Source organism: Salvelinus fontinalis, chromosome 19 (genome assembly GCF_029448725.1).
Source record: "Salvelinus fontinalis isolate EN_2023a chromosome 19, ASM2944872v1, whole genome shotgun sequence".
In the NCBI taxonomy this organism is placed as follows: Eukaryota; Metazoa; Chordata; class Actinopteri; order Salmoniformes; family Salmonidae; genus Salvelinus; species Salvelinus fontinalis.
This window is the reverse complement of record NC_074683.1, coordinates 7,561,444-7,589,430: the sequence shown is the minus strand read 5'-3', so window position 1 is coordinate 7,589,430 and position 27,987 is coordinate 7,561,444. Positions and strand designations below refer to the sequence as shown.

General features: G+C 42.5%; 2 protein-coding genes across 3 annotated transcripts in view; one reads left to right on the top strand and one right to left on the bottom strand.

Annotated features, from left to right (window-relative positions):
- Window positions 1-16: 16 nt before the first annotated feature.
- Window positions 17-20,385, bottom strand: mettl8 (methyltransferase 8, methylcytidine). Of its 2 annotated transcripts, none has more exons than XM_055870572.1 (11): window positions 20,301-20,385; window positions 18,905-18,975; window positions 12,543-12,699; window positions 12,307-12,398; window positions 11,847-12,208; window positions 11,641-11,690; window positions 9,821-9,881; window positions 2,837-2,976; window positions 998-1,104; window positions 725-790; window positions 17-610 (listed from the first exon to the last, which is right to left on the bottom strand). In XM_055870572.1, exons 3-11 carry the CDS (start codon window positions 12,692-12,694, stop codon window positions 453-455), a joined length of 1,188 nt encoding a protein of 395 aa, XP_055726547.1. In that variant the 5' UTR covers window positions 12,695-12,699; window positions 18,905-18,975; window positions 20,301-20,385; the 3' UTR covers window positions 17-452. The 2 variants fall into 2 exon arrangements, with proteins under 2 accessions (XP_055726547.1, XP_055726548.1); XM_055870573.1 differs by lacking the exon at window positions 20,301-20,385 and adding an exon at window positions 19,934-19,992.
- Window positions 20,386-22,333: 1,948 nt separating this feature from the next.
- The window catches only part of LOC129816279 (dynein, cytoplasmic 1, intermediate chain 2a), a 52,149-nt gene continuing 46,495 nt past the window's right edge, over window positions 22,334-27,987 (top strand). Inside the window, exon 1 of the mRNA XM_055870561.1 lies at window positions 22,334-22,812. Within this exon, the coding sequence (XP_055726536.1) occupies window positions 22,808-22,812 (5 nt within the window). The 5' untranslated portion in view covers window positions 22,334-22,807. The remainder of the gene's footprint in view (window positions 22,813-27,987) is intronic.

Sequence of the window (27,987 nt, the reverse complement as noted above, 5' to 3'; positions counted from 1 at the left end):
ACTCAACTACAACAACTGTAGCAGGTACAATTTTAATGTCCAACTAAGGAAGGTACAAATAAGTCATTTTTATGACAGTATTATTCACAGATTTTCATTTTATGGGTTTATACAACATAAAACTGTTTAATTAAATATGTATATGTATGCATACACTCAGACAAATAAATTATATTTGTCTCCTTACAAAAAGTGAGTTTTACATACATGGCATGTGAAACCCATAATAAGCACACAACAACAAGAAGGTACTTCCTTGGCACGATAGTTGACCACTCCCTCAGCCCGATAATGGACCATCCCAGTGGTACTGTAAATGCATCACACTAACACATCTCACTGCACTGAGTCATGCTTATGACCTCCCTCTGACCTCTGATTTGGATAGACAAGTTCTTGGTAAAGCCAACCTGGGGCAACATGTTGGTCCGAGCAGGGACCGTGGTGGTAGACTACAATGGTGGTGCTAGTGGGTGAGGTTTTTTAAACTTGCTTTGCATCCACACTCTGCGCATTACAACTTTCTTCCCTCTGTTCACCTGTAGTCGCCTATCCTCCAGATTCTGAATTTCTTCCAAACCAGCATTGGAAAATAAACTGTGAACTTCATCTGTGGAAAGAGTAACATAATAATACCATCACACATTACCACCACTAAATTATTTGACATTAGATTTGAAATAATATCTACACACAATATTCAGAGACTTTAGAATCACTTTACCCTTTGTGAAGAAATAAACACAAGTTCCATCTCCCCTTGAGTAGAAATTCTCTGACAAGCATTGACCTGTTGATCAGAGAAAAGATCTCACTGTCATTATTAACAAATAGCCACTTTAGACAATAAAACGTATTCACTACTAAGTATAAACTGCCTACCTATTTCAAATGATTATGATCTGCTGTTTTTCCCCTTTTAATTATATTTATTTCCTCTGTAAAGTGTATACTTTGTGAAAATGCACTTTATCTAAAGTTAAGATTAGAATGGCACCTTTTTTGAACCGTAGTTGTGATAGGTCATATCTGCCATAATCCCGGAAGAGGAGTATCCCTCCGGGTTTCAGGAATTGAGACAACCGGGTCACAACTCCTTGGACTCTGTCAATGAAATCAATCAAATGACAAACAAACCAATCAATTAATCAGTTCCCTTCTCAAAACAACGTTTGAATTTGCAAAGGTATGATACACAAAATTGGGCAGTCGACGCAAAACTGCATAAGGACAGTAAGACACATTTTCAGAGATGTTCATTTTATCATTCCAGAGCAAGGCTTCCCAGGAAATTAACATATACAGTACTGTACAAGCTATAAGGCTTTGCAAGGGAGAAAAGGGGTAAGAAGTTGACTGTACTCTCCTCCCCAATATGTTAGCTGTCAAATGTACAGTAGCATCTCAGCTAACATACAGTGCACTCAGAAATGATTCAGACCTCATGACTTTTCCAGATTTTGTTATGTTTCAGCCTTATTCTAAAATGTATTACGTTGTTTTTTCCCGCTCATAAATCTACATCTTTGTCATTATGGGGTATTGTGTGTAGATTGATGAAATCTTTTGTTTTAGAATAAGGCTGTAATGTAACAAAATGGGTAAAAAGGGAAGAGGTTTGAATACTTTCAGAATGCACTGTATGTGATGTCTGACAGAAAGTTAGTGAGCATATTTCAAAATCACACAGTTATACACCCACAGAAAATGCCTGCAGTAGAAGCCTTTTGACTTTGTCTTATTATGTGACTGATAAATACAGTAACAAGCTGCTTCTAATGACTGAAGCGGATCAGCAATCAATGGCCCATTGTAGAGACGATATGCTCCATGATACTCCTGGCACAACACTCAATACTCACTTAGAGCTCAATAACAACCTGAACCATTAAAGATTTTACACAGCAAGAAAATGGCAGGAGGTACTGAGATAAAACCCCAGGACAGTACCAACTTACCTCTACATCAAATATAAAATGAAAAGTGATGGAATACAGGAAAATCTATTACGGCTTGCTGTGAGAGCTGGCTGGCAGCCAGCCCATATCCATAATTCTAATCAGCTGCAATCTTCAGGGGCCTCGGTATGAAGTGAAATGTCACTGTTTGTTACAAAAAGCAAGCATCCAAGTACCCAGAGCAAATGGATCTGCAGTTAGACTTAATGCCATTTTGAAGTGAATCATAAATAGACTGCGAATAGGCACATACAGTACTGTATGAGGGGAAAGGGGGATACCTCGTCAGTTGTACAACTGAATGCATTCAACTGATGGGTCTTCTGCATTTAACCCAACCCCTCTGAAACAGAGAGGTGCGGGAGGCTGCCACGTCATTGGCGCGAGGGGAGCAGTTGTTGTTGGGGATTAACTGCCTTGCTCAGGGGCAGGACAACAGATTTTTACCTTGTCGGCTCGGGGATTCAATCCAGCAACCTTTAGGTTACTAACCCAACACACCTACCTGCCAGGCTCCCATATTCTGTGCTACTTTTAAATGGATGGGGTTAGCTACATGAACAGCACACCAGAGCTTACATCCTAAACTGATCTCAGTCAGCATGCTATTTCAATGGGTATTTTGCTTACTCAATTGCAACTGCCTTATCATACCAAACATTTGCAATTAGCAAATGCATATAATCTGTATAAATAAACCCAGAATGTTCTTGATTCAAAACACACACGTTAGTACAAAATAGCATATCCTCAGTGTGAGAGAAGGCCTGTTTTTGGAGGGTGGAGAGAGTTAGATTAGTAATGACATTCAGACAAAGCATGGGGAGGTGATAAATGAGAGTTGGCGCTCCTGCCTTTGTCTCCTAAACATCACCTACCGCTCGGGGTGAATGGAGGACAGCACGAAGACCAGCAGAATAACATCCAAGCTCAGTGGAGGGAACGGAAAGGAGCCCACCTCGTCACAGACGTCCTGAACAAAGGCGTGACACACAGACTGGTCATAGTCTGGGTGGTCCTACATGGGGAAAAAGAGGGGACTAAGTGGCCTCTGATTCCAAATAGCACAATGATATCAATATGTTAACAATTAAACTCATTCATTGGTTAAATGTAGTGAATAGCTTAAAACCTACTGTTGAGCTCTTATGATGGCAATTTGGATTTCTTAAAATTCTTGCTTAATTCACACACAAAAATGGCCCTGAATGTATTAACAAGCTCCTCAAAGATTTTTTTTTTTTTTTTTTTAAGTATTTTATTTAACTTGGCAAGTCAGTTAAGAACAAATTCTTATTTACAATGACGGCCCCCTTGATCAGGGGCAAAACGACAGATTTTTACCTTGTCAGCTCGGGGATTCGATCTAGCAACCTTTCGGTTACACAAGGCTACCTGCCACAAGGCTACCTGCCACCATAACAAATTCTACAGTTAGTTACGAAACCAATATGGCGCTGCATTGGATAGGAGCTGTCTTACGGGCCCCTGACCAATTCTGCTATTTTATGTGTTTCTTAAAACCTTTTGTCAATAGGGGGTGCTGTTAGCACTTTTTTTTCTTGACGTTGCCAAATTAAACTGCCTAGTACTCAATTCTTGCTCGTACAATATGCATATCATTATTATTATTGGATAGAAAACACTCTCTAGTTTCTAAAACCGTTGGAATTATGTCTCTGAGTGAAACAGAACTCATTCTACAGCACTTTTCCTGCCAGGGAGTGAGATTTCAGAAATCTTGGCCCCTGCTCCCAGGTCAGTTTATAAGTCCCTGTGAATGCTGTGGGGCTACAAACACTGCCTACGCCTTCCTCTAGATGTCAGTAAGTGGTGACAATTTGAATGGGGTCGATTGCGCAATCTGGGACTTTATAAAAGACCAAGATACGGAAGTACCTTTCTTTTCAGCCATGCGCTCGACGCAGAGTGGTCGTCGGACTGGCCTCCTTCCAAGCTTTGGTTTAGCCACTTCTATATCCCCGGTCATATTTTTATTCGTTATAGGTGTTAAATTCTTGAGAATACAGGGGGTGCTGTTTTTGCATTAGCATAATTTCCTCTACAGATTAAACTGCCTCTTATTCAATTATTGCTCTTACTATATGCATATAATTAATACCATTGGATAGAAAACAATCTATAGTTTCTAAAACCGTTTCAATTTTGTCTCTGAGTGAAACAGAAGTCATTTGACAGCACTTTCCCTGACCAAGAAGAAGAATGCAAGATGTGTATGCTCGCTTCAACGCTCTGCCTATATATGGTCACGCCACCTATGACCCGAAACACACTTCATTCGTCTTCCTCTGGGTGTCAAGAGGACGTCAGAGGAGAAATTTTTTGTTTATCTTGTACTGACGTGAAATAAGACCTATTTCTTTGGCGTGACCGACAACTTCCGGTTCTCTGAATCGCGCGATTTGGAGGTGCGATTGTCTACTGTTTTGCTGCCGTTACGGATGAAAACTATCTCCGTCTCGAAGTTTGTTTGATACATGTGACCATATCTTCCTAATGTATGTTTTTTCAATATAGTTTAATCAGATTATTTGAATTTTTTCGGGAGTTTTGCCGTGTTCCGTTCTGTGACTTTTTTTACTTTGGCCAGTCGACCAGTACATATGCTAAATGAAGAGGGAAAGTTGCCATTATGAATGGATTGAACGACTCATCAGGACTAAGGACACCTTGATCAACATTCTGATGAAAGATCAGCAATAGTAAGACCCAATTTACGATGTTATTTCATATATCTGTCGTGCATGTGAACTGGTCGTGGGCGCCCAGCTGGTTCTGGCTGGCGTGGCTATGCTAATTTAGCGCTACATTTTGTTTTCGCTATAAAACATTTAATAAATCTGAAATATTGTTTGGATTCACCAGATGTTGGGCTTTCAATATCTGTACGCTGTGTATTGTTTTCTGAAATGTTTTAAGATAAGTAATTAGTTATATGACGTTGGTCTCTGTAATTGTTCTGGCTGCGTCGGCACTATTTCAGATTGCAGCTGCAATGTAGAACTGTGATTTATACCTGAAAAATGCACATTTTTCAAAAAAAAACTATGCTATACAATAAATATGTTATCAGACTGTCATCTTATGAAGTTGTTTCTTGGTTAGTGGCTATATATATTTTTATTTAGTCGAATTAGTGATAGCTACTGACGCAGGAAAAAACTGTTGGAGTAAAAAAATGGTGTCTTTTGCTAACGTGTTTAGCTAATAGATTTACATATTGTGTCTTCCCTGTAAAACATTATACAAATCTGAAATGGTGGCTTTATTCACAGGATCTGTATCTTTCATTATGTGTCTTGGACTTGTGATTTAATGATATTTAGATGCTACTATTTAATTGTGACGCTATGCTAGCGATGCTAATCAGTGTGGGGGGGGGTGGGGGGTGCTCCCGGACCCGGGGTAGGTGCTCGGTAGAGGTTAAAGACATCATAAGGTAGTTAATTTAAACCGTTTTATAGCAATTTATATCCGTTTAGTGCGATTTTCTGGCATTTCTTTGTGACGCACTTCCAATAGTTGGACACTTTTCCAGTACATGCCAAACGTTGGTGGCCATTTCGACAGGACAAGAGGACATCTTTCGACCAAAAGACGATTAGACCGGAGAAAGGATACATTGCCCAAGATTCTGATGGAAGTTCCGCTAATAGTAAGAACTATTTATGATGATAAATCGTTGTTCTGTTGAAAAATGTTAAACGCATATACCGCCATTTTCTTTGGGGTAGCTTCGCTTTGGCGCACCCTGTATTGCACAGTAAGGATCATTTAAAAAATGCAATTCAGCGATTGCATTAAGAACTAATTTGTCTTTCAATTGCTGTCCACCCTGTATTTTTTAGTCAAGTTTATGATTATTTATTCATTAGACTAGATCACTGTCCAAGATGGCGCCCGACATTTTCTGTCCAGTTTTGCTACTATTCTCATTGTATAACCACGTTTTTTTGTGGCTAAATATGCAAATTTTCGAACAAACTCTATATGTATGTTGTAATATGATGTTACAGGAGTGTCATCGGAAGAATTCTGAGAAGGTTAGTGAAAAAATTAATATATTTTGGTGGTGATAATGCTATCGCTCTTTTTGCCTTGAATCAATGCTGGGGTAATGTTTGCACACGTGGTATGCTAATATAACGATTTATTGTATTTTCGCTGTAAGACACTTAGAAAATCTGAAATATTGTCTGGATTCACAGGATCTGTGTCTTTCAATTACTGTACGCTGTGTATTTTTAAGAAATGTTTTATGATTAGTAATTAGGTAATACACGTTGCTCTCTGTATTTATTCTAGTCGAGTTGTGATGGTGGGTGCAATTGTAAACTATGATTTTGTCACGCCCTGGCCTTAGTATTCTTTGTTTTCTTTATTATTTTAGTTAGGTCAGGGTGTGACATGGGGAATGTTTGTGTTTTATCGGTTTTGGGTGGTTATATGGTAAAGGGGGTGTTGGGTGTAGTGTATGGGTTTGTGTTGAGTGTATGTGTCTAGCTGTGTCTATGTTGGGTGTAGTTGTCTAGGAGAGTCTATGGTTGCCTGAATGGGTTCCCAATTAGAGACAGCTGATTTCTGTTGTCTCTGATTGGGAGCCATATTTAAGGTAGCCATAGGCTTTCGTTTGATGTGGGTAATTGTCTATGTTATACGTTTGTAGCCTGTGTGTGCACTACGTTTTATTAGCTTCACGGTCGTTTATTGTTTTGGTTAGTTCGTAAGTGTTTTTTGTTTCGTTTTGCCTTCTTCTAAAATAAAAGAAGATGGCTTATTTTCCAAATGCTGCGTTTTGGTCCGTCAATCCTCCACACGATCGTGACAGATTTCTACCTGAAATATGCACATTTTTCTAACAAAACCTATGCTATACAATAAATATGTTATCAGACTGTCATCCGATGAGGTTTTTTCTTGGTTAGTGGCTATCAATATCTTTATTTGGTCGAATTGGTGATAGCTACTGGTGGAGAGAAAATGGTGGACAAAGAAAAATGGTGTCTTTTGCTAACGTGGTTAGCTAATAGATTTACATATTGTGTCTTCCCTGTAAAACATTTTAAAAATCAGAAATGATTGCTGGATTCACAAGAAGTGTATCTTTCATCTGGTGTCTTGGACTTGTGATTGAATGATATTTAGATGCTAGTATTTACTTGTGACGCTATGCTAGCTATGCTAGTCAGCTTTTTTACTGGTATGGGTGGTGGGCGGTGCTCCCGGATCCGGGTTTCTGAGGCGGTAGAAGTTAACGCTGATCGTAATTTTTTTTTAAACTTATTTCTCCGCCATCATTTCCTATGACCGGAAACAGATTCTGGACACCTCGATTCCGAAAGAGAGGCAGGCGAGGCGGCATCCTGACGAGACTACGTCTGCAAGCAAAAAGACCGTCATTGCCCTCTGTTCTATTGGCGAACATGCAATCACTGGAGAACAAACTGGATGAGCTCCGTTCAAGACTATCCTATTAAAAGGACATGAAAAACGGTAATATTCTATGTTTCTCAGAGTTGTGGCTGAACGAGGACATGGATAATATACATCTCACTGGTTTATCTATACATCTAGACCGGATGGCAGACTCAGGTAAGACGAAGGGAGGAGGGGTGTGTCTCTTTGTTAACAACAACTGGTACACGATCTCTAATGTTAAGGAAGTCTCAAGTTATTGCGCGCCTTAGTTAGAATACCTCATGATAAGCTGCAGACTATTTACCAATTTATGTAATTTTTTCCCCCCGTAGCTGTCTATTTACCACCACAGTCCGATGCTGGCTTTAAGACCAAGCTGTATAGGGCCATAAGCAAAAAATAAAATAAAAATACATCCACTGGCGGCGTTTCTCATGGCCAGTGATTTTAATGCAGGGAAACTGAAATCCTTTTAACAACATTTTTTACCAGTGTCACCTGTGCAACTAGAAGTGACAAAACTGTAAATCACTTTTACTCCACATACAAAAATTCATACAAGGCCCTCCAAGCCCTCCATTTGGCAAATTACACCACAACTCTATCCTCCTGCTTCCTGCTTACAAGCAAAAACTCAAACAGGAAGTACCGGTGACGCGCTCAATACGGAAGTGGTATGATGAAGCAGATGCTAAGCTACAGGACTGTTTTGCTAGCACTGACTGGAATATGTTCCGGGATTAATCTAATAACATTGAGGAGTTTACCACATCAGCCACCGGCTTCATTAATAACCAGAACCAGAAGCCATGGATTACAGGCAATATCCACACTGAGCTGAAGGCTAAAGCTCCCGCTTTTAAGGAGCGGGACACTAATCCGGACGCTTATAAGAAATCCCGCTACGACCTCCGACGAGCCGTCAGGCAAAGCGTCAATACAGGACTAAGATTGAATTCTACTACGCTGGCTCTGAGGCTCAACGGATGTCGCACGGCTTGCATACTATCACGAAGTACAAAGGGAAACCTAGCCGCGAGCTGCCCTATGCCGCGAGCCTACCAGACGAGCTAAATGCCTTTTATGCTCGGTTCCAGACAAGGAACACTGAACAATGCATGAGTGCACCAGCTGTTCCAGACGATCTCGCTCTCTGTAGCCAATGTGAGTAAGACCTTTAAACAGGATAACAATTGCAAGGCCACGGGGCCAGACGGAATACCAGGACGCGCACTCAAAGCATGTGTTGACCAGCTGGCAAGTGTCTTCACCCTCACCCAGTCTGTAATACCAACTTGTTTCAAGCAGACCACCATAGTGCCTGTGCCCAAGAACGCCAAGGTAACCTGCCTAAATGACTATCATCCCTGTATATAGCCAGGTTATTTTTTACTCATTATTGTTATTTGTTATTCACTGTTTATGTATTCCTCGTGTCATTATTATACATTTTTCTTATCTTAAACTCTGCATTGTTGGAAAAGTACTCGTAAGAAAGTTTAAGAAGCATGTGACATTTTTTTATTTTTTTTGACAAACCTACATCGATTATGCATTATGTGAGAATGTAATTTTTTCAGAATTAGAAGAAAAAGATCCCAAGGCATTAAAAACTATTATTCACTTATTTTCTTACATTTACTGAAAAAACATTAGCATTATCAGGTTAAAAGGTGATGAATAATACTCCTGGAAACTGAACCACTCCCCCCTAAAACAAATAAGCAGTTGTGGCAAGACCTTACACTAAATCACCACTAAAAGGTGCATATAACTGAAGGCACCCGTAAACACACCAGTACTTTACAGTATAGTTTGAAATAATTACATAATTGAACTATTATGAGGTTGTTACTTCAAGCCAGCAATAGTATTAGCAATGTGAACAAACTAGGTGTTTTCCTAGTGTTTCATGAGTAGATACGTAGCATTAATTGAGCAACATCATATTAAGCTCTTAAATAGACTTGGACAGGATTGCACCCATAAATCGCAAAGCAACTGACAACAGAGAAGGATAAATGTAACAACCTCTAATGAGGGCACACAGTCTGTTCCTAGTAGACTGCTCTAGTCTCAGATTAAAGATAAATGCTCTGCATCTCAAGGACTCTATGCAGTAATGTCAAGGACTGCTGGTCATGGCCATTTGATAAAAGACTGTAAATTACAAGAGCATCAAATGTCCACCAGGCCTCAAGCAAGGTGAGATGCCTAACATTTTGAGTAGAAGAGAAGGATAATGTGAAAAACAAGACAAACAAGTAGCTTGACCGTGATGTAATAACCTGTTTGGAATGATTCAATTTCGACCAGATTTCAACCTGTTTGTAATGATGTTATTTCACCCAGATTTCAACCTGTTTTCAATGTTTGTAAGAATCTTGTTTGGAAAATTGTATCTAGATCTTAAGAGAGCTTACCTTGACCAGCTGGACAGCACGAGGGGAAAAGTCACAGCAGTATAAGAATGCCCCTGTGTCTCTATAAGACAGCAACACAGATAGGGAACTTGTCAGCTTAATTTCATATAATTTTCACCACAAACACACCAATACAAAACAAAAAGGTAAAGTGCCTTCAGAAAGTATTCATAGTCCTTGACTTATTCCACATTTCGTTGTGTTTCAGCCTGAATTCAAAATTGAATAAATAGATCCTCACCCATCTATCTACACACAATACCACTAATGAAAGTGAAAATTGCTTTTAGAAATGTTTGCAAATGTATTGAAAACGAAATACAGAAATATCTCATTTACATAAGTATTCACACCCCATAGTGTTCACCTATGGGGAATCATCTTTGGTAGCGATTACAGCTGTGAGTCTATGAGCTTTGCACAACTGGATTGTACAATATTTTCACATTATTATTGTTAAATTCTTCAAATTTTGTCAAGTTGATCATTGCTAAAACTGCAATTTTCAAGTCACAAATTCAACTTTGTAACTGTTTTAAAGTCACCATTGGCCTCAGGGTGAAATCCCAGAGCAGTTTCCTTCCTCTCTAGCAACTGAGTAAGAAAGTACACCTGTATCTTTGTAGTTACTGGGTGCATTGATACACCAGCCAAAGTGTAATTAATAACTTCAACATGTTCAAAGGAATATTCAATGTCTGCTTTTTTTCTTACCCATCTACCAATAGGCGCCCTTCAATGCAAGGCATTTGAAAACCACCCTGGTGTTTGTAGTTGAATCTGTTTTTGAAATGCACTGCTCGGCTGAGGGACCTACAGATAATTGTATGTGTGGGGACCAGAGATGAGGTAGTCACTCAAAAATCATGTTAAACATGATTATTGCAGGGCCTCCCGGGTGGCGCAGTGGTCTAAGGCACTGCATCGCAGTGCAAGCTGTGCCACCAGATTCTGGGTTCGAGCCCTGGCTCTGTTGCAGCCGGCCGCGACCGGGAGGTCCATGGGGCAACGCAAAATTGGTCCAGCGTCATCCGGGTTAGGGAGGGTTTGGCCGTATCCTTGTCTCATTGCACACTAGCGACTCCTGTGGTGGGCCGGGCGCAGTGCACGCATAACAAAGGGGTTGAATACTTACTGACTCAAGATTTTTATTTAATTCATTTGTAAAAATGTCAAAAAATATAATTCCACTTTGACATTATGGGGTATTATTGTGTGTTGGCCCGTGACACAAAATCTAAATGTAATCCATTTTAAATTCAGGCTGTAACACAACAAAACGTGGAAAAAGTCAAGGGGTGTGGAGTAGGGATACAAGTTAAGTGTATAATGACAGGTAGACTTAACTGTATAAGATCTACAGTAGCAATCAGTAAATATTTACTGAACAAAATAGCTCTTAATCACCCACCCAGCAGGGAGACTGAGGGACTAATACATTGGCTATCAGATAACATGCTTTCCATTTCATCGAAGAGTCATTCATAGGGTTATGCATGCAGTCCAAGGTTAAACACTTCCTACTCGTTACTTTCCTCTCCTAGCCTTGCCAAGTCCTCTGGACAAAATGTTCTATGCAAGATGACATCATGCTTTGGAACAGGTTGTCTGCATAACAAAGTAAAAATCAAAACATTTGCCTTCAAGAGAGACAATGTTATTCCAGAATAGTTTTTATTTTTTTATTTTTTTAATCTACCATTGAACACCACAGGTTCAGTTTGTGATGTCATGCATCAACACATTCTTCTGATCTGAGTGTATAACAATTTAAAAGACAATGAAACTAAATAAAATACATGTAATGATGTTGTACTTACTTAATAGAGCTGACAATAGGATACACACTGTTACCAGCCCCACATCCAACCTATGACAAAAATAACATTCTGTCAAAATAGACGACGTTTGACTCAACTACTACCCAGTGAAATCAACACCAAAGTTCTACCTACACAGAAGCATTCGAACTACATATTATATGAACAAGTGTGGGAGGTGAGGAATAAAAGCAAGATGAAAATACCTCTAAGATCCTGAAAGTTGCATGTTCGCCTGGGAAAGAGCTGGTCTGCCTGGCAGCCCCTGCAGTGTCTCTCCCATTTTGATTACAGGACTGCTGGCAATCACTAGTCAGTGGATCTATGTGCTGATGACTGGGTGCATGTTGCCGCTGCTGGCCCATCTCTTTCTCCCTGCCGGACACGCCAGGCTCTGGGCATGGGGCACGCAGCCCACACGGTCTCTCCTCAGTAGCACTGCTCTCTAGCCCCAAAGGAAGAAGCTCTGGGAACTCCAAGAACAGCCACTTGCGATCTTTAAAGAACTTGTCCTGGTGCATCTCATAAAAGCTGTCCCAGTATTTACAGGCGTCTATGTCATATTTGCCTTAGTGGGGGATGAAGAACAAAAACAAAATAAATATTTGTTTTCATACAATCAAAATTAAGAACATCATTTTCTAGGAACTTTTAGAAAAGGGCTACCTTGCTCTTCCAATGGAATGCGTAAGCTAGAATTATCGTCTGCCTTTTGTCTGGCTTTTTCTTTCTCTTCCTCAGACCATTTCACATGGTCCCTAAAACACAATAATGTCAACATGAACGTACTGTATGCTTGATACAAAATACACTGCTGTGCCCTTTGACACAGCATATTATCAACTTCAGACTTCACATTGAAAGTTGCATTCAATCAAAATAATAGATGTGCAAACGCATACCACATGTTATGCTGGAAGACGTCCTCAGGGTTGGTCAGAATCCTCGCTCCCAAAGGAGCGGGGGGTTGTCCCCCTCTGCTGTTTAGTCTGCAGGGAACCCTGCCCCAAACCATAGCCACTGAGGCTAGGGGGAGGCGTCGTAATCCTCTCATTTAGACTATGGATTGGGAAAACCAGGCAAGAAACCAATCAATCCATTTTAATTATGGAATAGTTAGCCCATTCAAATAGACTGTAAATGGTATTAAACATTACAAATCGGTGGTTCCAGCCCTGAATGCCGATTGGCTGACAGAAGTGGTATATCAGACCGTTTTTCCACGGGTATGACAAAACATTTATCTTTACTGCTCTAATTGCGTTGGTAACCAGTTCATAATAGCAATAAGGTACCGCGGGGGTTTGTGGAATATGGCCAATATACCATAACTAAGGGCTGTGTCCAGGCACTCTGCAATGTGTTGTGCCTAAGAGCAGCCATGGTATATTGGCTATATACCACACCCCCTCATGCCTTATTGCTTAATTATACCATCTATTCACGAAGCTGTCTGCCGCCTGAAGGGATTTTGCCGACGCTCCCCAAAATGTTCTGTCTAAACGCAAATACGCCTCCGCACGCGATACAGTTTTGGAAACACTTGGAATGTAACTTTCGTGTGAGCGAGAAATCATTTTTATATAAAATATACACTTATTGTGTGCAGTTTAGGAAAGTTGCACCTGGCTGTATTTTGAGAAACACAGGAAATGTGCAATGGAATGGTCCAATGGAAATGCAATCGCAAGGTGAGAGGATGTGTCGTAGCCGAGGCAATGTGTGAAAACAGCTGGGTGCATCTTTGCATTTTTTGTATTTGAAAGATTCTTTCTCGCTTATATGAAAGTTAAGTTCCAAAGGTAACCAAAACTATATCACAAGTGAGGCGTATTTTCGTTTAGACACAAAACGTCAGGATTAAACAGAGCGTCAGGATTGTAGTTCACGAGGGAGCCAGCTGTGATCAGTACCATCAGCTGAGAACTCAAGCGGGGCTGCCTGTAAACTAGGTATACCACACTTGGGTTATTGAGAGCTACCCAAATTGTACCATCAAATTTTGATTAATCATAATGACAAGTCTAGGCAATTCCACAGTAACGGAATTGAGCTGAGACTCTGATTTTTCACTCAAAATGTACGCCAAACAAGGCCTCCCGGGTGGCGCAGTGGTCTAAGGCACTGCATCCCAGTGCTAGCTGGGCCGCCAGAGACTCTAGGTTTGAGCCCAGGCTCTGTCGCAGCCGGCCGCGACCGGGAGGCCCATGGGGCGGCGCACAATTGGCCTAGCGTCGTCCGGGTTAGGGAGGGTTTGGCCGGCAGGGATATTCTTGTCTCATCGCGCACTAGTGACTCCTGTGGCGGGCCGGGCGCAGTGCACGCTGACCAGGTCGTTTCCTCCAAAACATTGGTGCGGCTGGCTTCCAGGTTGGATGCGCGCTGTGTTAAGAAGCAGTGCGGCTTGGTTGGGTTGTGTTTTCGGAGGACGCATGGCTCTCGACCTTCGCCTCTCCCGAGTCCGTGCGGGAGTTGCAGCGACAAGACAGTAACTTTTTTTATTTTTTTATTTTTTTAAATGTACGCCAAACAAAAACCATTGAATTCAAAGTTTAACAAATCACGACTACTTTTAACAATTTAAAAACTTAAAATTTTACAAAAACACATTCACCAGAAGAACTGTGCAGATGCAAATTCGGTAACAGAATTTTGGTAAAATCTTCCTCCATTTTTTGTGTTCATGTTGTGGCGAAATCCTGCACTTAAGTGCGCTGCCACTTTAAGAGCGCATGAGCAGTAGGAAGGAGGAGATAAAAGAGCTCGTTAAGCTCTATTGGAGAGGAGCTCTTGTTGGCTCGACAGTTTGGTTTGTGTGTGCTATGCTGCAGAGTTTTTTTTTGGTTGTCTTCACCGTATGTGGTTGTACAGTTTTTTTGGATCAATCCTCGGTGTGGTTGTTCTCATTTGGGACCGCGATGGTTATGGATCAAATGGATTAGTAGCAACATTTGTTGCGAAGCGTTCAACTACAACCCAACATACCATCGGACAGTCAGACCGGATACCTGCACCCTCAAGACCACAGCTAAGCCCTCTCTCTTGTTCTCTTTCTCTTCACGCTATGTTCCAGTGCTTTACACTGCAACCGACTCTATTTCCTAAGTACATTGAAGTTTCATTGGAGCTGGACTAGTGTGTATATGAACACCACACATTCATACCCTCTACACTCCTTCCCAGGAAGAAAATACAAACTATTGCAAATCCTCTGTGTGATGACTTGGTTCATTCATTATTGTATGAAGTTGCTGTTTATTTGCTCTGCCATTATTGTTATATGAGGTATGTTTGGTGGGGTTACCAAGAATTGTGGAAGGACTGATGTGATGTGGGATCTATAGGGTGTGTATTCTTTTTTCTATCCGCTGGCTATCTGGTCAACAGGCTACACTCTAGGCAGTCTCTTCTGTTGATGTGTGTGGGTCTGGTAGTGGTACTCTCGCTGTTCTACTATTTTCCTTTCGGCAGGGTTAATACCTGCCTGGCGCCCGAACAAAATCTTCTTTACCTTTCTCTAATTAATACCGCTACAGAAGTGGTATTACTATGTTTCCCAAACTGAAATATCTGCTCCAAATTCAACAATGTCTGCAGAAAGAGTGGGGTGTCAGCTATGACATGGCAAATTGACTATTTAATGAACTACAGTAAGTGGATTTACACCAGGTAATCACATTGCAGTAACAGAATTTAATTATGGGTCCCTGATCTACACAGAAATGCATAATTATGGATATAAAATGGCATTCTCTTCATGGTGAAGTATCCTAAAAAGGTACACAAAAAGGTATAAATATGTAATATCATCCATATTTGGGTACTATTCTACACACTGGCTGTTTTAATGAGCTAGAGCTGCCCCCAAATAAGAACAAATGTGGTTGGTCTGGACAGTCTAGGTTTCACATGTTTGGACATCAAAATACAGCATAGAGCTCAGTAGAGTACAGTACAATACAGTAGAGTTCAGTAAAGTAGATTATAGTACAGTAGATTATATTGTACTCGACTAGTACTGTGAACTGTACTGAACTTTTCAGTACTGTACTGATCTATACACTACTTTTCCTTACTGTATTCTATTGTGCTTACTGTACTGAACTATTCTCCACTTCACTCTACTGAACTATACTAATTTTCTTTAGTGTACTACGCTGTAGCCTAGTGGTTAGAGCATTGGGCCAGTAACCGAAAGGTTGGTGGATCGAATCCCCGAGCCGACAATGTAAAAATCTGTCGTTCTGCCCCTGAGCAAGGCAGTTAACCCACTGTTCCCCGGGTGCAGAAGACGTGGATGTCGATTAAGGCAGTCCCCCGCACCTCTCTGATTCAGAGGGGTTGGGTTAAATGCTGAAGACACATTTCAGTTGAAGGCATTCATTTGTACAACTCCCTTTCCCTAATATACTTTTCTTTACTGTACACTATGAATTCCCATTTTAGCCAATTCAATTGCAGAAATTCCGTTATCGATTTTTCTGACATTTCGTTACCAATTTGGAAACGGAAGGATTTAATAACTTAACTCAGAAACAAAGTTAATATCAGTAAAAACATTAACTAATTGATGGGTCTACCTTTACTTGTTACTTCTGTTAACTCTCATTATCCTCACTCTAGGGAGAGAAATTTGTAATTATCTTAAAGATATGTTGGGTTTTGGTAACGGAATTTGAAGGCACAAGGCAAAGTTTCTTAAACTTACAGAAGGCAGAGAAATTTCTTCAATACTAAATATACCTGTTGATATTAGTTGGCAGGGGTCTTCAATATTATTGTGTTATTTATAATACCTTTTAGGAATTTTTCCTGGTAGATATTTTATAAAGACCTCTTTCCCATCTGTTTGACCAGAAATCAAAGCTTTTTCCAAATTCTTGGGGATTAATTTTTTGGGGGGAAAAGTATTCAGACCCCTTGACATTTTGCACATTTTGTTACGTTACAGCCTCATTCTAAAATGTATTAAACGTTTTTCTCAATCTACACACAATACCCCATAATGACAAAGCAAAAACGGGTTACGATGTTTTTGCAAATGTATATAAAAAAAACCAACAGAAATACCTTATTTACATAAGTATTCAGACCCTTTGCTATGAGACTCGACATTGAGCTCAGTTACATCCTGTCTCCATTGGACATCCTTGTGATGTTTCTACAACTTGATTGGAGTCCACCTGTGGTAAATTCTAGTTATTGGACATGATTTGGAAAGGCACACACCGGTCTATATAAGGTCCCACAGTTGATAGTGCATGTCAGAGCAAAAACCAAGCCATGAGGTTGAAGGAATTGTCCATAGAGCTCCAAGACAGCATTGTGCCGAGGCACAGATCTGGTGAAGGGTACCAAAAGTTTCTGCAGCATTGAAGGTCCCCAAAAACACAGTGGCCTCCATTCTTAAATGGAAGAAGTTTGGAACCACCAAGACTCTTCCTAGAGCTAGCTGCCCGGCCAAACTGAGCAATCGGGGGAGAAGGGTCTTGGTCAGGGAGGTGACCAAGAACCCGACGGTCACTCTGACAGAGCTCCAGAGTTCCTCTGTGGAGATGGGAGAACATTCCAGAGGGACAACCATCTCTGCAGCACTCCACAAATCAGGCTTTTATGGTAGAGTGGCCAGACGGAAGCCACTCAGTAAAAGGCACACGACAGCCGGCTTGGAGTTTGCCAAAGGGCACCTAAAGGACTCTCAGACCATGAGAAACAAGATTCTCTGGTCCGATGAAACCAAGATTGAACTATTTGGCCTGAATGCCAAGCATCACGTCTAGAAGAAACCTAGCACCATCCTTACGGTGGAGCATGGTGGTGGCAGCATCATGCTGTGTGGAGTTTATTCAGCGGCAGGGACTGGGAGACTAGTCAGGATCGAGGGAAAGATGAACGGAGCAAAGTACAGAGATCCTTGATGAAAACCTGCTCCAGAGCGCTCAGCACCTCAGACTGGGGTGAAGGTTAACCTTCCAAGAGGTCAACGATCCTAAGTACACAGCCAACACAACGCAGAAGTGGCTTTGGGACAAGTCTCTGAATGTCCTTGAGTGGCCCAGCCAGAGCCCGGACTTGAACTCGATCTAACATCTCTGGGAGACCTGAAAATAGCTGTGCAGTGACGCTCCCCATCCAACCTGACAGAGCTTGAGAGGATCTGCAGAGAAAAATGGGAGAAACTTCCCAAATACAGGCAGCCAAGCTTGTAGTGTCATACCCAAGAAGACTCGAGGCTGTTCTCCAACAAAGTACTGAGTAAAGGGTCTGAACACGTGTGTGTGTGTGTGTGTGGTGGGGGGGCGGGGAGGTTATACATTGCAAACATTTCAAAAAAACTGTTTTTGCTTTGTCACTATGGGGTATTGTGTGTAGATGGATGAGGGGGGGACTATTTTATCCATAGAATACGGTTGTAACGTAACAAAATGTGGAAAACATCAAGGGGTCTGAATACTTTCCAAATGCACTGTATGCCTTAATAAAAAGAAGACTCAGATTTCTTTTGACACCTAAATTGACATGCTCCTATGACCTTCACATCTGGTTGCTCATGGGGTCCTTTTACATGGAAATTACTGTCTCGAGTGATCAAAGATTGTAGAAAATCAAAGAGGGGAAATGACAAGACTCCACTTCCTCTCTGGATGAACCATAAACTCAGAAATAATAACAAACGGAAGTAACTGGGAAAGGATGAAACTACACATTAGGGGAAAGTGATCAAAGCAAATATTCAAACCCAAATTAAATTATACAATTACATTAAACTGTTAATTAGACACGAAAGGACATTGCCATAGGTTGTTTACTTTATCAGTGGCATAGCTCTCTATCACGACTTTGAAGTATACCCTCAAGAACTGCACATACCAGCATGCAGCAGTGCATTTAAGAAACCCACGCGACTGCAACACTTATTTGAAATGCTTTTCCAACTAGTTGGATGTTCAGGAAAATCTTAAATTCTAACTAATATTGGACCCAGAGTGTAAAATCTAAGATTGTTTGCTTGTTAGATATGAACTTCATAAGGAAGGAAGTTGATAGTCTCGTTCAACACATACTGCTAGCTAGCTATAAAAGAACGGCTAACATCACCGTGGTCAGCTGATGCTAAGGACACGTCATTTTAGCAGTCATGATTGTTAGTTATGCCCATTTAATTACCATTCTCTAAAGGACCAGGTCTGTGTAGACGTAAATTAACCAATGAAATGGTTGGAGTATCGAATACCGGCGTGGATAACAATTGAACTCTGCTTACCTTGCTTTGTTATGGCCACACTGGTGTTCTTGGGTTGTCACTAGTTACCACAGCCACAAAGTCAAAATTGGCTATATTAAAAAAAAAACAGCGTTAGTCTTCATTTAAGGTCAAGATTAGGCATAGGGCTAGCAAAGCATTGTGGTTAAGTTTAAAGTCAGATTTTAAGATACATTGTAGAAATAGGCGGGGTTTAGACATAATTATGACTTGGCTATGCTGGTAACTAGTGAAGACCTTGTTTTTGGTGGAGTGGACAAGCCCCTGTGCATTGAGCGCCCTCTAATGATGACTCAGCTAAAAGGGAACCATTTTGCTGCATATCTGGACCATTGATTTAGAGCCATTTTTCTATGCTGACACTTTGTCAAGACTCAACTTGAAGATTGTTGTTAAAGGCTTTTATTCTTTAACTCCAGGACAGCAAAGACTTAACCAAAGTCTGGACCAAGTCCTCATTGACTTTTTTTTGCACTAACTCTCTTGCACTGACTGATTCTATGCACACACACCAGACTACCCACATACTCACACTGACACAATAATGCATGCATACACACACACTTTCACGCTCACCACATACGCTGCAGCTACTGTCTATCTATCCTGTTGCCTAGTCACTTTGCCCATACCTATAATGAGTCTCCCAAGTGGCGCATTGGTCTAAGGCACTGCATCACAGTGCTAGAGGCATCACTACAGACCCTGGTTCGATTCCAGGCTGTATCACAACCAGCCGTGATTGGGAGTCCCTTAGAATATTGTGCTGGACACAGCATCGTTAGGGTTTGGCCGGGGTAGGCTGTCATTGTAAATAAAATTTGTTCTTAACTGACTTGCCTAGTTAAATTAAAAACAAATATATATTTAAGTGTATATGTTTAGTACATGTCTACCTCAATTATCCCGTACCCCTGCACATCAACTCTGTACTGGTACTCCCTGTATATAGCCGTGTTGTTTTTACTCGTTATACACTGTGTATTTATTAATTGTATCACTTTATATATATTTTCAAATTTATCTTACCTTTAACTCTGCATTGTTGGAAAAGGACCCGGAAGTAAGCATTTTACTGTTAGTCTACGAAGCATGTGACATAAAATGTGATTGTAAAATCCACAATGACTTATGAAAGTGGGAGGATTTATTTAGAAAATGGTCAGTGTTGCTACAGTATGTATAGCCCTTGATGACTCATAGTTCCATTACATTACACATAATAATCATTGGAGAAGGCATATTCTGTATGGGGGAGTTTTGTTAAGAGCCCTGACGCTTGGTCTGAATATTAACACGCATGGCTTGCGGTACGGTTTTTGGAAGAATAAGGACCTTATCTTTCATATAAGCAATAAATACTTTTCAAAAAACAAAATATTAAATTAATACACACCTTTTATAGTGTTAGGGTTAGTGTAACCACAAGGCCATATTTCCGTGTTTTGGCGTGTTTACAGAAGACCTGTGTTAATAATTAGTTATCTAGCATGCTCCGAACACATGTGTGTAACAAGAAGTCCGCCAGAACCGTGTTGTCACTGAAAAATACTCAGCTGCAACTGTGATAAATGCAATTGTGTGTTTTTTTGCGTTTGTGAAATTATTTTGATGTGAAATGATAATAAAGGGCTTTATGTTTCTAGAACCGTAATGCAATTCAGAATTTATTCACGTTTAGATGGAGTATTTGGCTGCCAGAGCCAGTCTACCTCTGAAAATGAAGGAGTAATGGTAATTAAGAGTATATCTTGGGCTACAGTAGGTAATGTGTACATTTTATTTTCAAACTACATTATATGGCATTGTTATTATGCTGCATTACATGACTACCATCAGGAACTACTGTAGGTTTACTTATTTTGGATGCAACGAAACCACACCTGACTTTACATCCGTCAAATCCCATGCAGTCGCATTAAAGTTCATGCAGCCGCGTTACAAGTTCAAACACTTGAATGCATAATGTATTATTGTCTAGCCTACAACTCGATTAGATAGGCTATTAATCCCCCCATTCAAATTAACATGAAAACATGCATTAGCCTGTCATTATTTCTATCATCGATAGTGCTTACACTTTATTTCGCTGTTTCGGACTTCTAACGCGGTAGGAATAATAAGGAGGGGACTTGCGGGTGATTCACAGTTCGATATAGTGAAGGAGTTTTCCATCACAGCTCATCGAGATGATGTGAGTTAACATAGTGTGTTGTCCTAGCATTGTTGTTCTAGCAATTCTTGCTTGACAAATTGCTCTTTGCTAAGAAGTTGTTTGTTTCTTTTTTAAACAATCACAGTAATTGTTGCCCAGATAAAAGAACGTATGCATTGGACCGTTAAGCATATTAAGTATGCTGCTGCTATAGTGTGTCAAAGCCTTTTGTGCATGTCAGTTTCAGATGCAGGTGTCTTTGACAGGCATTGTCTTTAACTGTCACAACAAATGTATTACTGAGAAACACAAATAATCCCCACAAAAAAGGATGTCTAGATGGCTCAGCTGGTTGGAGCATGGTGCTGGCAGCACCATTGTTGTGAAGCCAGTTTATGCATAGCTCACAAATACTTTGGGTGCTAAGTTGCTTTGAATGAAAGCTTCTGCTAAATCATTATACACAAACTTATTTGACATTCTCTGATCAAGATAATTACAGTAAATTCCCTTTGAGAAAAGGTCCAATAGGCTTTATAGTTGTCATAACCCGTACAAATATCCGCAATATTCCCGCTGTACACTTTAATAGCAAAGAATGGAATGAAAGACACGAAGCGCTGTTCTCTGGAGTCTGACTTGATCTACTTCCACCCTGATGACTCAGGAATAATCATCCATGTTGCACCATAAAATTAGTCTAAACCCCCCCCCAACGAAGTTGTCTACAAGACCGGGCAGTCACTGCGGCATTATGGTATTTAGGTCAGTGCTATTCATCAGTCAGATTTCACACAGTGATATTTCTCCTATGCCTTGTCTGAATCTTGAAATACTTTCCCCTTGTGTGCTAAACATTCTGAGTGAACTGGAGAGTGATTATATCAATATAGTAAGGAGTTTTCTATCACAGCATATCAAGGTGATGCAAGTTAACAGTGTTTTGGCACCTTTTTATCCATTGGTCATAATACATTTTATATGAGATATATTTTCTCCATCATAGAGATATAAGGGTTAAAAGAGCCTTTCTTGCTGCTGTGCTGGATTCATAAACCCCCTTGTCTTCTATCCTCCATAGGCTGCCTCCCAGATCAGTGTCACCTAAAATAGGGGGAGGGGGTGCTTATTTGTCCTGTTTCACATACAATATGTACAAGTGTGTAACCTGTACAAGTGTGTGGTGTGAAATGGAAATGTGATTTTTGCATATCCCACTCCCCCTGAGACACCATTGGAGAGTGGGGTAACGGCCAGTGATCAGCCATTATCGGCCAGGGATCACCTCAGGCTGCATAGTGAAGAGACGATTTCATCAGCTGAATGATGACCCAGAGCAAGAGGTAGATTCTAAAGGATTATGTTGATACTGTATAATTTCAGCCCAATCAATTTCTAAAGAAGAGTCCCATCGCAAAAGTTGTCTCACTGCCGTTAATGTGAGTCGCTTATGTATTCTGATGAGAAGTTGGACTGTTGTCCTTACCTGACTCCTGACTAAATGACTTTTAATGACAATTCAGTGGCATTCCATGCAGCCATATTGGTTAATGCTGGTGAGTGTTTGTTGATGCCTCTTGCAACATGCTACTTCAAAGATAATCCAGATGGTGGAGTATTAGAATGAGCTTGACCTTCTGGCTGTTGTGGAGGTGACCCACAGAGAGGATGAGGATTAGGCCCACGTCAGACTACACACAACAACACTGGAGCGTTACTGAAGTGGGTTCCGCTTGTGGAGTCATGGGATGTGGTGAGTTCTTTATAATATTGTATATTATATTGTGTAAAGATAGCCTGTGATAGCCTGCAAATGTTTTCAAACACCAAAGTTGTGTAACCTCCTTTGTTACTAAAGGGCCAAACAGACACATAGCAGTTAAGAAAAAGTTCACCCATGTGTTGTGCACAACATTAGAGTGAGCAACAACAGAAGGATCAGCAGTTCACCTTCAAAATAAAAGTCCCCCATTGAAAGTGATGCAAATGGATAAAATGGTGGAATCATGCCACAATTGGACAAGATAATGCTAAACAATGTTGGAATCTTTTTATAAAAATTTAACAAAAATTCAGAATTGTATTGGGGGCATATTTAAACTCTGAACAAAAATATAAACACAACATGCAACAATTTAAAAGATTTTACAGGGTGACAGTTCATATAAGGAAATCAGTCAATTGAAATAAATTCATCACGCGGATTTCACATGACTGGGAATACGGATATGCGCCTGTTGGTCACAGATACCTTATTTAAAAAAAAGTAGGGCCGTGGATAAGAAAGCCAGTCAGTATCTGATGTGACCACCATTTGCCACATGCAGCGTGATACATCTCCTTCACATAGAATTGATCAGGCTGTTGATTGTGTCCTGTGGTATGTTGTCCTGCTCCTCTTCAATGGATGTGCGAAGTTGCTGGATATTTTCTGTTTTATTATTTTACCAGGGAAGACCTATTGCGATCTAGGTCTCTAGGCAACTCGGGTGTCTATACTTCAACAGCAAAGTTAGATAAGACAGAAGTTTATGAAGTGGGGCCTTGTAAACAAAAAGATAGTAAAATGTAGAGATCTACGGGTCTTTAGCGAAGTCCAGGCAACTTTTTGATACAGGGTGCAGTGATTAGTATCAAAACGGTCACCTGTAAAAAAAAAAAAAAAAAAAAAATGAAAGGGAAAGGGTGATACCTAGTCAGTTGGACAACTGAATGCCATCAACTGAAATGTGTCTTCCGCATTTAACCAAACCCCTCTGAATCAGAGAGGTGCGGGGGGCTGCCTTAATCGACATCCAGGTCTTCGTCGCCAGGGGAACAGTGGGTTAACTGCCTTGCTCAGGGGAAGGGCACTATGGTAGATGGCATCCAAAGGTTTAAGCGTAGTAGCAGCTGTACTTTGATAAATAATAATCCATAATCAAGAACATATAAAAAGGTTGACGAAATAATCTACTTCCAACTGCTTAGAGAAAGGCACGATCTGTTTCTGTAGAAAAAGCCAACTTTAAATCTTAGCTTATTTAGTCATACATTTGCAAGTTCATAATTGTGCACTCTCCTCAAACAATAGCATTATATTCTTGCACTGTAATAGCTACTGTAAATTGGACAGTGCAGGTAGATTAACAAGAATTTTAACTTTCTGACAATATCAGATATGTCTGTCCTGGGAATTGTTTTAGTTTCTTACAACCTGATGGTAATCACATTAGCCTACGTTAGCTCAACCGTCCTGCGTGGGGTACACCGATCTTGTAGAGGCAGCTCATCTATATGTTTTTTATACATCAAATTCATACAGAAGTATTTATGAGCGGGAACATGTTCAATTGGAGAACCATCTAATGAATGAACATGTAGATCATTTGAAACATTCTTGCTAGAGTTTTGCCCGTGTTAAGCAAAAGTTTTGAAATCAGCAAGGGATTCCTGACTGTAGTTTTGACACAGCCGGATCAACAGTCAGGGCAATAGCATACATAATAGTACCAACCACATATACTGTATATGAAGTACATTTTTTTTTACAGATTGATCAATGGTGTTTATATGAATAGTGAAGAGAACAGGTCCCAAAATTGACCCCTGTTTATGCACTTCAAGAAATTCAGACAACCCCATCAATCACGATGACCGAAGTTCTCTCACTAAGCTAACCATGAACAGTTGTCAGTGTGCAGGCCTATAAAAGACAACTTATTCAATAAAATAGCATAATCAACAGTATCAAACGTTTTTAACAGGGCCTCCCGAGTGGCGCATTGATCTAAGGCAGTGCATCGCAGTGCTTGAGGCGTCACTACAGACCCGGGTTCGATCTCCCGGCCATGACCGGGAGACCCATGAGGCGGTGTACAATTGGTCCAGCGTCATGAGGGTTTGGCCGGCCGGGATGTCCTTGACCCATCACGCTCTAGCGACTCCTTGTGGTGGACCAGGCGCATGCACACTGACTATAATCGCCAGATGTACGGCGTTTCCCCAGACACATTGGTGTGACTGGCTTCCGGGTTAAGCGAGCAGTATGTCAAGAAGTAGTGCGGCTTGGCAGGGTTGTGTTTCGGAGGACACATGGCTCTCGACATTCGCCTCTTCCGAGTCCGTACGGGAGTTGCAGCGATGGGACAAAACTGTAACTACCAGTTGGATATCACAAAATTGGGGAGAAAACAGGGGTAAAAAATGATTATTCATTTTTTGGCAGGTCCACAAACACAGAAGCACATTTCATTTTAGTGTCTAAAGCATTGACAAGATCATTAACAACTAAAGTGGTTGCAGTAATAGTGCTTTGCCCAGGCCTAAATCCTGATTGGTTTACATTCAAAATACATTTCTCATAAATAAACACCAAAGTTGTACATTTACCAAGGATTCAAGAATCTTAGCTAGACAAGGAAGCCTTGAAATGGTTAAATAATTATTAAGATCACAACTATCTTCGCACTTATGAAGAGTGGCAGCACAAGAGCCGAGTGCGATACTTTTGGAAAATTTCCTGATTACAATTGTCACGATCGTCGTTAGGTGAAAGAGAGGACCAAGGCGCAGCGGGATATAAATACTTCTTCTTTTTAATAGAAGATGAAACGAACACTAATACAAACTAGACAAAACAACAAACGACCGTGAAGCTATAATACGAAAGTGCAGACACAAGCAACTAACGTCAAGACATAGACAATTACCCACAACCTACCTAATGCCTATGGCTGCCTAAATATGGCTCTCAATCAGAGACAACGATAGACAGCTGTCTCTAATTGAGAACCAATCCAGGCAACCATAGACTTACATAAACACCTACACTGAACACAACCCCATGAACTCTACAAAACCCCCGAGACAATACACACACCCTAGACTAGACAAAAACACACAAACATCCCCCATGTCACACCCTGACCCAAGGCCAGGGCGTGACAGTACCCCCCCCCCCCAAAGGTGCGTACTCCGGTCGCAAAACCTGACACAGAAGGGGAGGGTCCGGGTGGGCCTTCTTACGGCGGCGGCTCGGGTGCGGGACGTGGACCCCACGTGGACTCTTTGGTGGTGCCTCTGGAGCGGCGACCCTTTCAGTGAGTCCCGGACTGAAGACCATCCTAGAGGGCGCCACTGGACTGAGGGGCGCCACTGGACTGAGGGGCGCCACTGGACTGAGGGGCGCCACTGGACTGAGGGGCGCCACTGGACTGAGGGGCGCCACTGGACTGAGGGGCGCCACTGGACTGAGGGGCGCCACTGGACTGAGGGGCGCCACTGGACTGAGGGGCGGCTCCGGTCTGAGGGGCGGCTCCGGTCTGAGGGGCGGCTCCGGTCTGAGGGGCGGCTCCGGACTGAGGGGCGGCTCCGGACTGAGGGGCGGCTCCGGACTGAGGGGCGGCTCCGGACTGGCGGGCGGCTCCGGACTGGCGGGCGGCTCCGGACTGGCGGGCGGCTCCGGACTGGCGGGCGGCTCCGGACTGGCGGGCGGCTCATGACTGGCGGGCGGCTCATGACTGGCTGACGGCTCTGGCAGATCCTGGCTGACTGACGGCTCTGGCAGATCCTGGCTGACTGACGGCTCTGGCAGATCCTGGCTGGCTGACGGCTCTGGCAGATCCTGGCTGACTGGCGGCTCTGGCTGCTCCTGACTGGCGGGCGGCTCTGGCTGCTCCTGACAGGCGGGCGGCTCTGGCTGCTCCTGACTGGCGGGCGGCTCTGGCTGCTCCTGACTGGCGGGCGGCTCTGGCTGCTCCTGACTGGCGGGCGGCTCTGGCTGCTCCTGACTGGCGGGCGGCTCTGGCTGCTCCTGACTGGCGGGCGGCTCTGGCTGCTCCTGACTGGCGGGCGGCTCTAGCGGCTCCTGACTGACGGACGGCTCTGAAGGCTCAGGACAGACGGGCGGCTTTTAAGGCTCAGGACAGACGGCTCAGGACAGATGGGCAGCGCAGGCGGTGCTGGGCAGATGGACAGCTCAGACGGAGTTGGGAAGACGGGCAGTGCAGGCGATGCTGGGCAGACGGACAGCGCAGACGGCGCTGGGCAGACGGCATACTCTGGCCGGCTGAGGCGCACAGTAGGCCTGGTGCGTGGTGCCGGAACTGTTGGTACCGGGCTAAGGACACGCACCTCAAGGCTAGTGCGGGGAGCAGCAACAGGACGCACAGGGCTCTGAAGACGCACAGGAGGCTTGGCGCGTGGTGTTGGCACTGGTGGTACTGGGCTGGGGCGGGGAGGTGGCGCCGTATATACCGGACCGTGCAGGCGTACTGGCTCCCTTGAGCACCGAGCCTGCCCAACCTTACCTGGTTGAATGCTCCCCGTAGCCCGACCAGTGCGGGGAGGTGGAATAACCTGCACTGGGCTGTGTTGGCGAACCGGGGACACCATGCGTAAGGTTGGTGCCATGTATGCCGGCCCGAGGAGACGCACTGGAGACCAGACGCGTTGAGCCGGCTTCATGGCACCTGGCTCAATGCTCAATCTAGCCCGGCCGATACGTGGAGCTGTAATGTACCGCACCGGGCTAAGCACACGTACAGGAGACACCGTGCGCTTTACCGCATAACACGGTGTCTGCCCGTACTCTCGCTCTCCACGGTAAGCTTGGGAAGTTGGCGCAGGTCTCCTACCTGACTTCGCCACACTCCCTTGTAGCACTCCCCCCAAGAAATTTTTGGTGCTGACTCTCAGGCTTCCAGCCTCGCTTCCGTGCTGCCTCCTCATACCGCCGCCTCTCGACTTTAGCTGCCTCCAGCTCTTCACGAGGGTGGCGATATTCTCCCGGTTGTGCCCAGGGTCCTCCGCTGTCCAGAATCTCCTCCCAATTCCTATAGTCCTGCGTTCGCTGTTCCTGACTTGTATCACGCTGCTTGGTCCTGGTATGGTGGGTAATTCTGTCACGATCGTCGTTAGGTGAAAGAGAGGACCAAGGCGCAGCGTG

Bases quoted from the DNA above. Each gene is read 5' to 3' on its own strand.
- mettl8 (XM_055870572.1), bottom strand. From the start codon at position 12,694: ATGAGAGGATTACGACGCCTCCCCCTAGCCTCAGTGGCTATGGTTTGG. The intron at 12,399-12,542 runs GTATGCGTTTGC...ATTGTGTTTTAG, and splicing joins GTCTTCCAGCATAACATGTG to GGACCATGTGAAATGGTCTG. The intron at 611-724 runs GTAAAGTGATTC...CTCTTTCCACAG, and splicing joins TGTTTATTTCTTCACAAAGG to ATGAAGTTCACAGTTTATTT.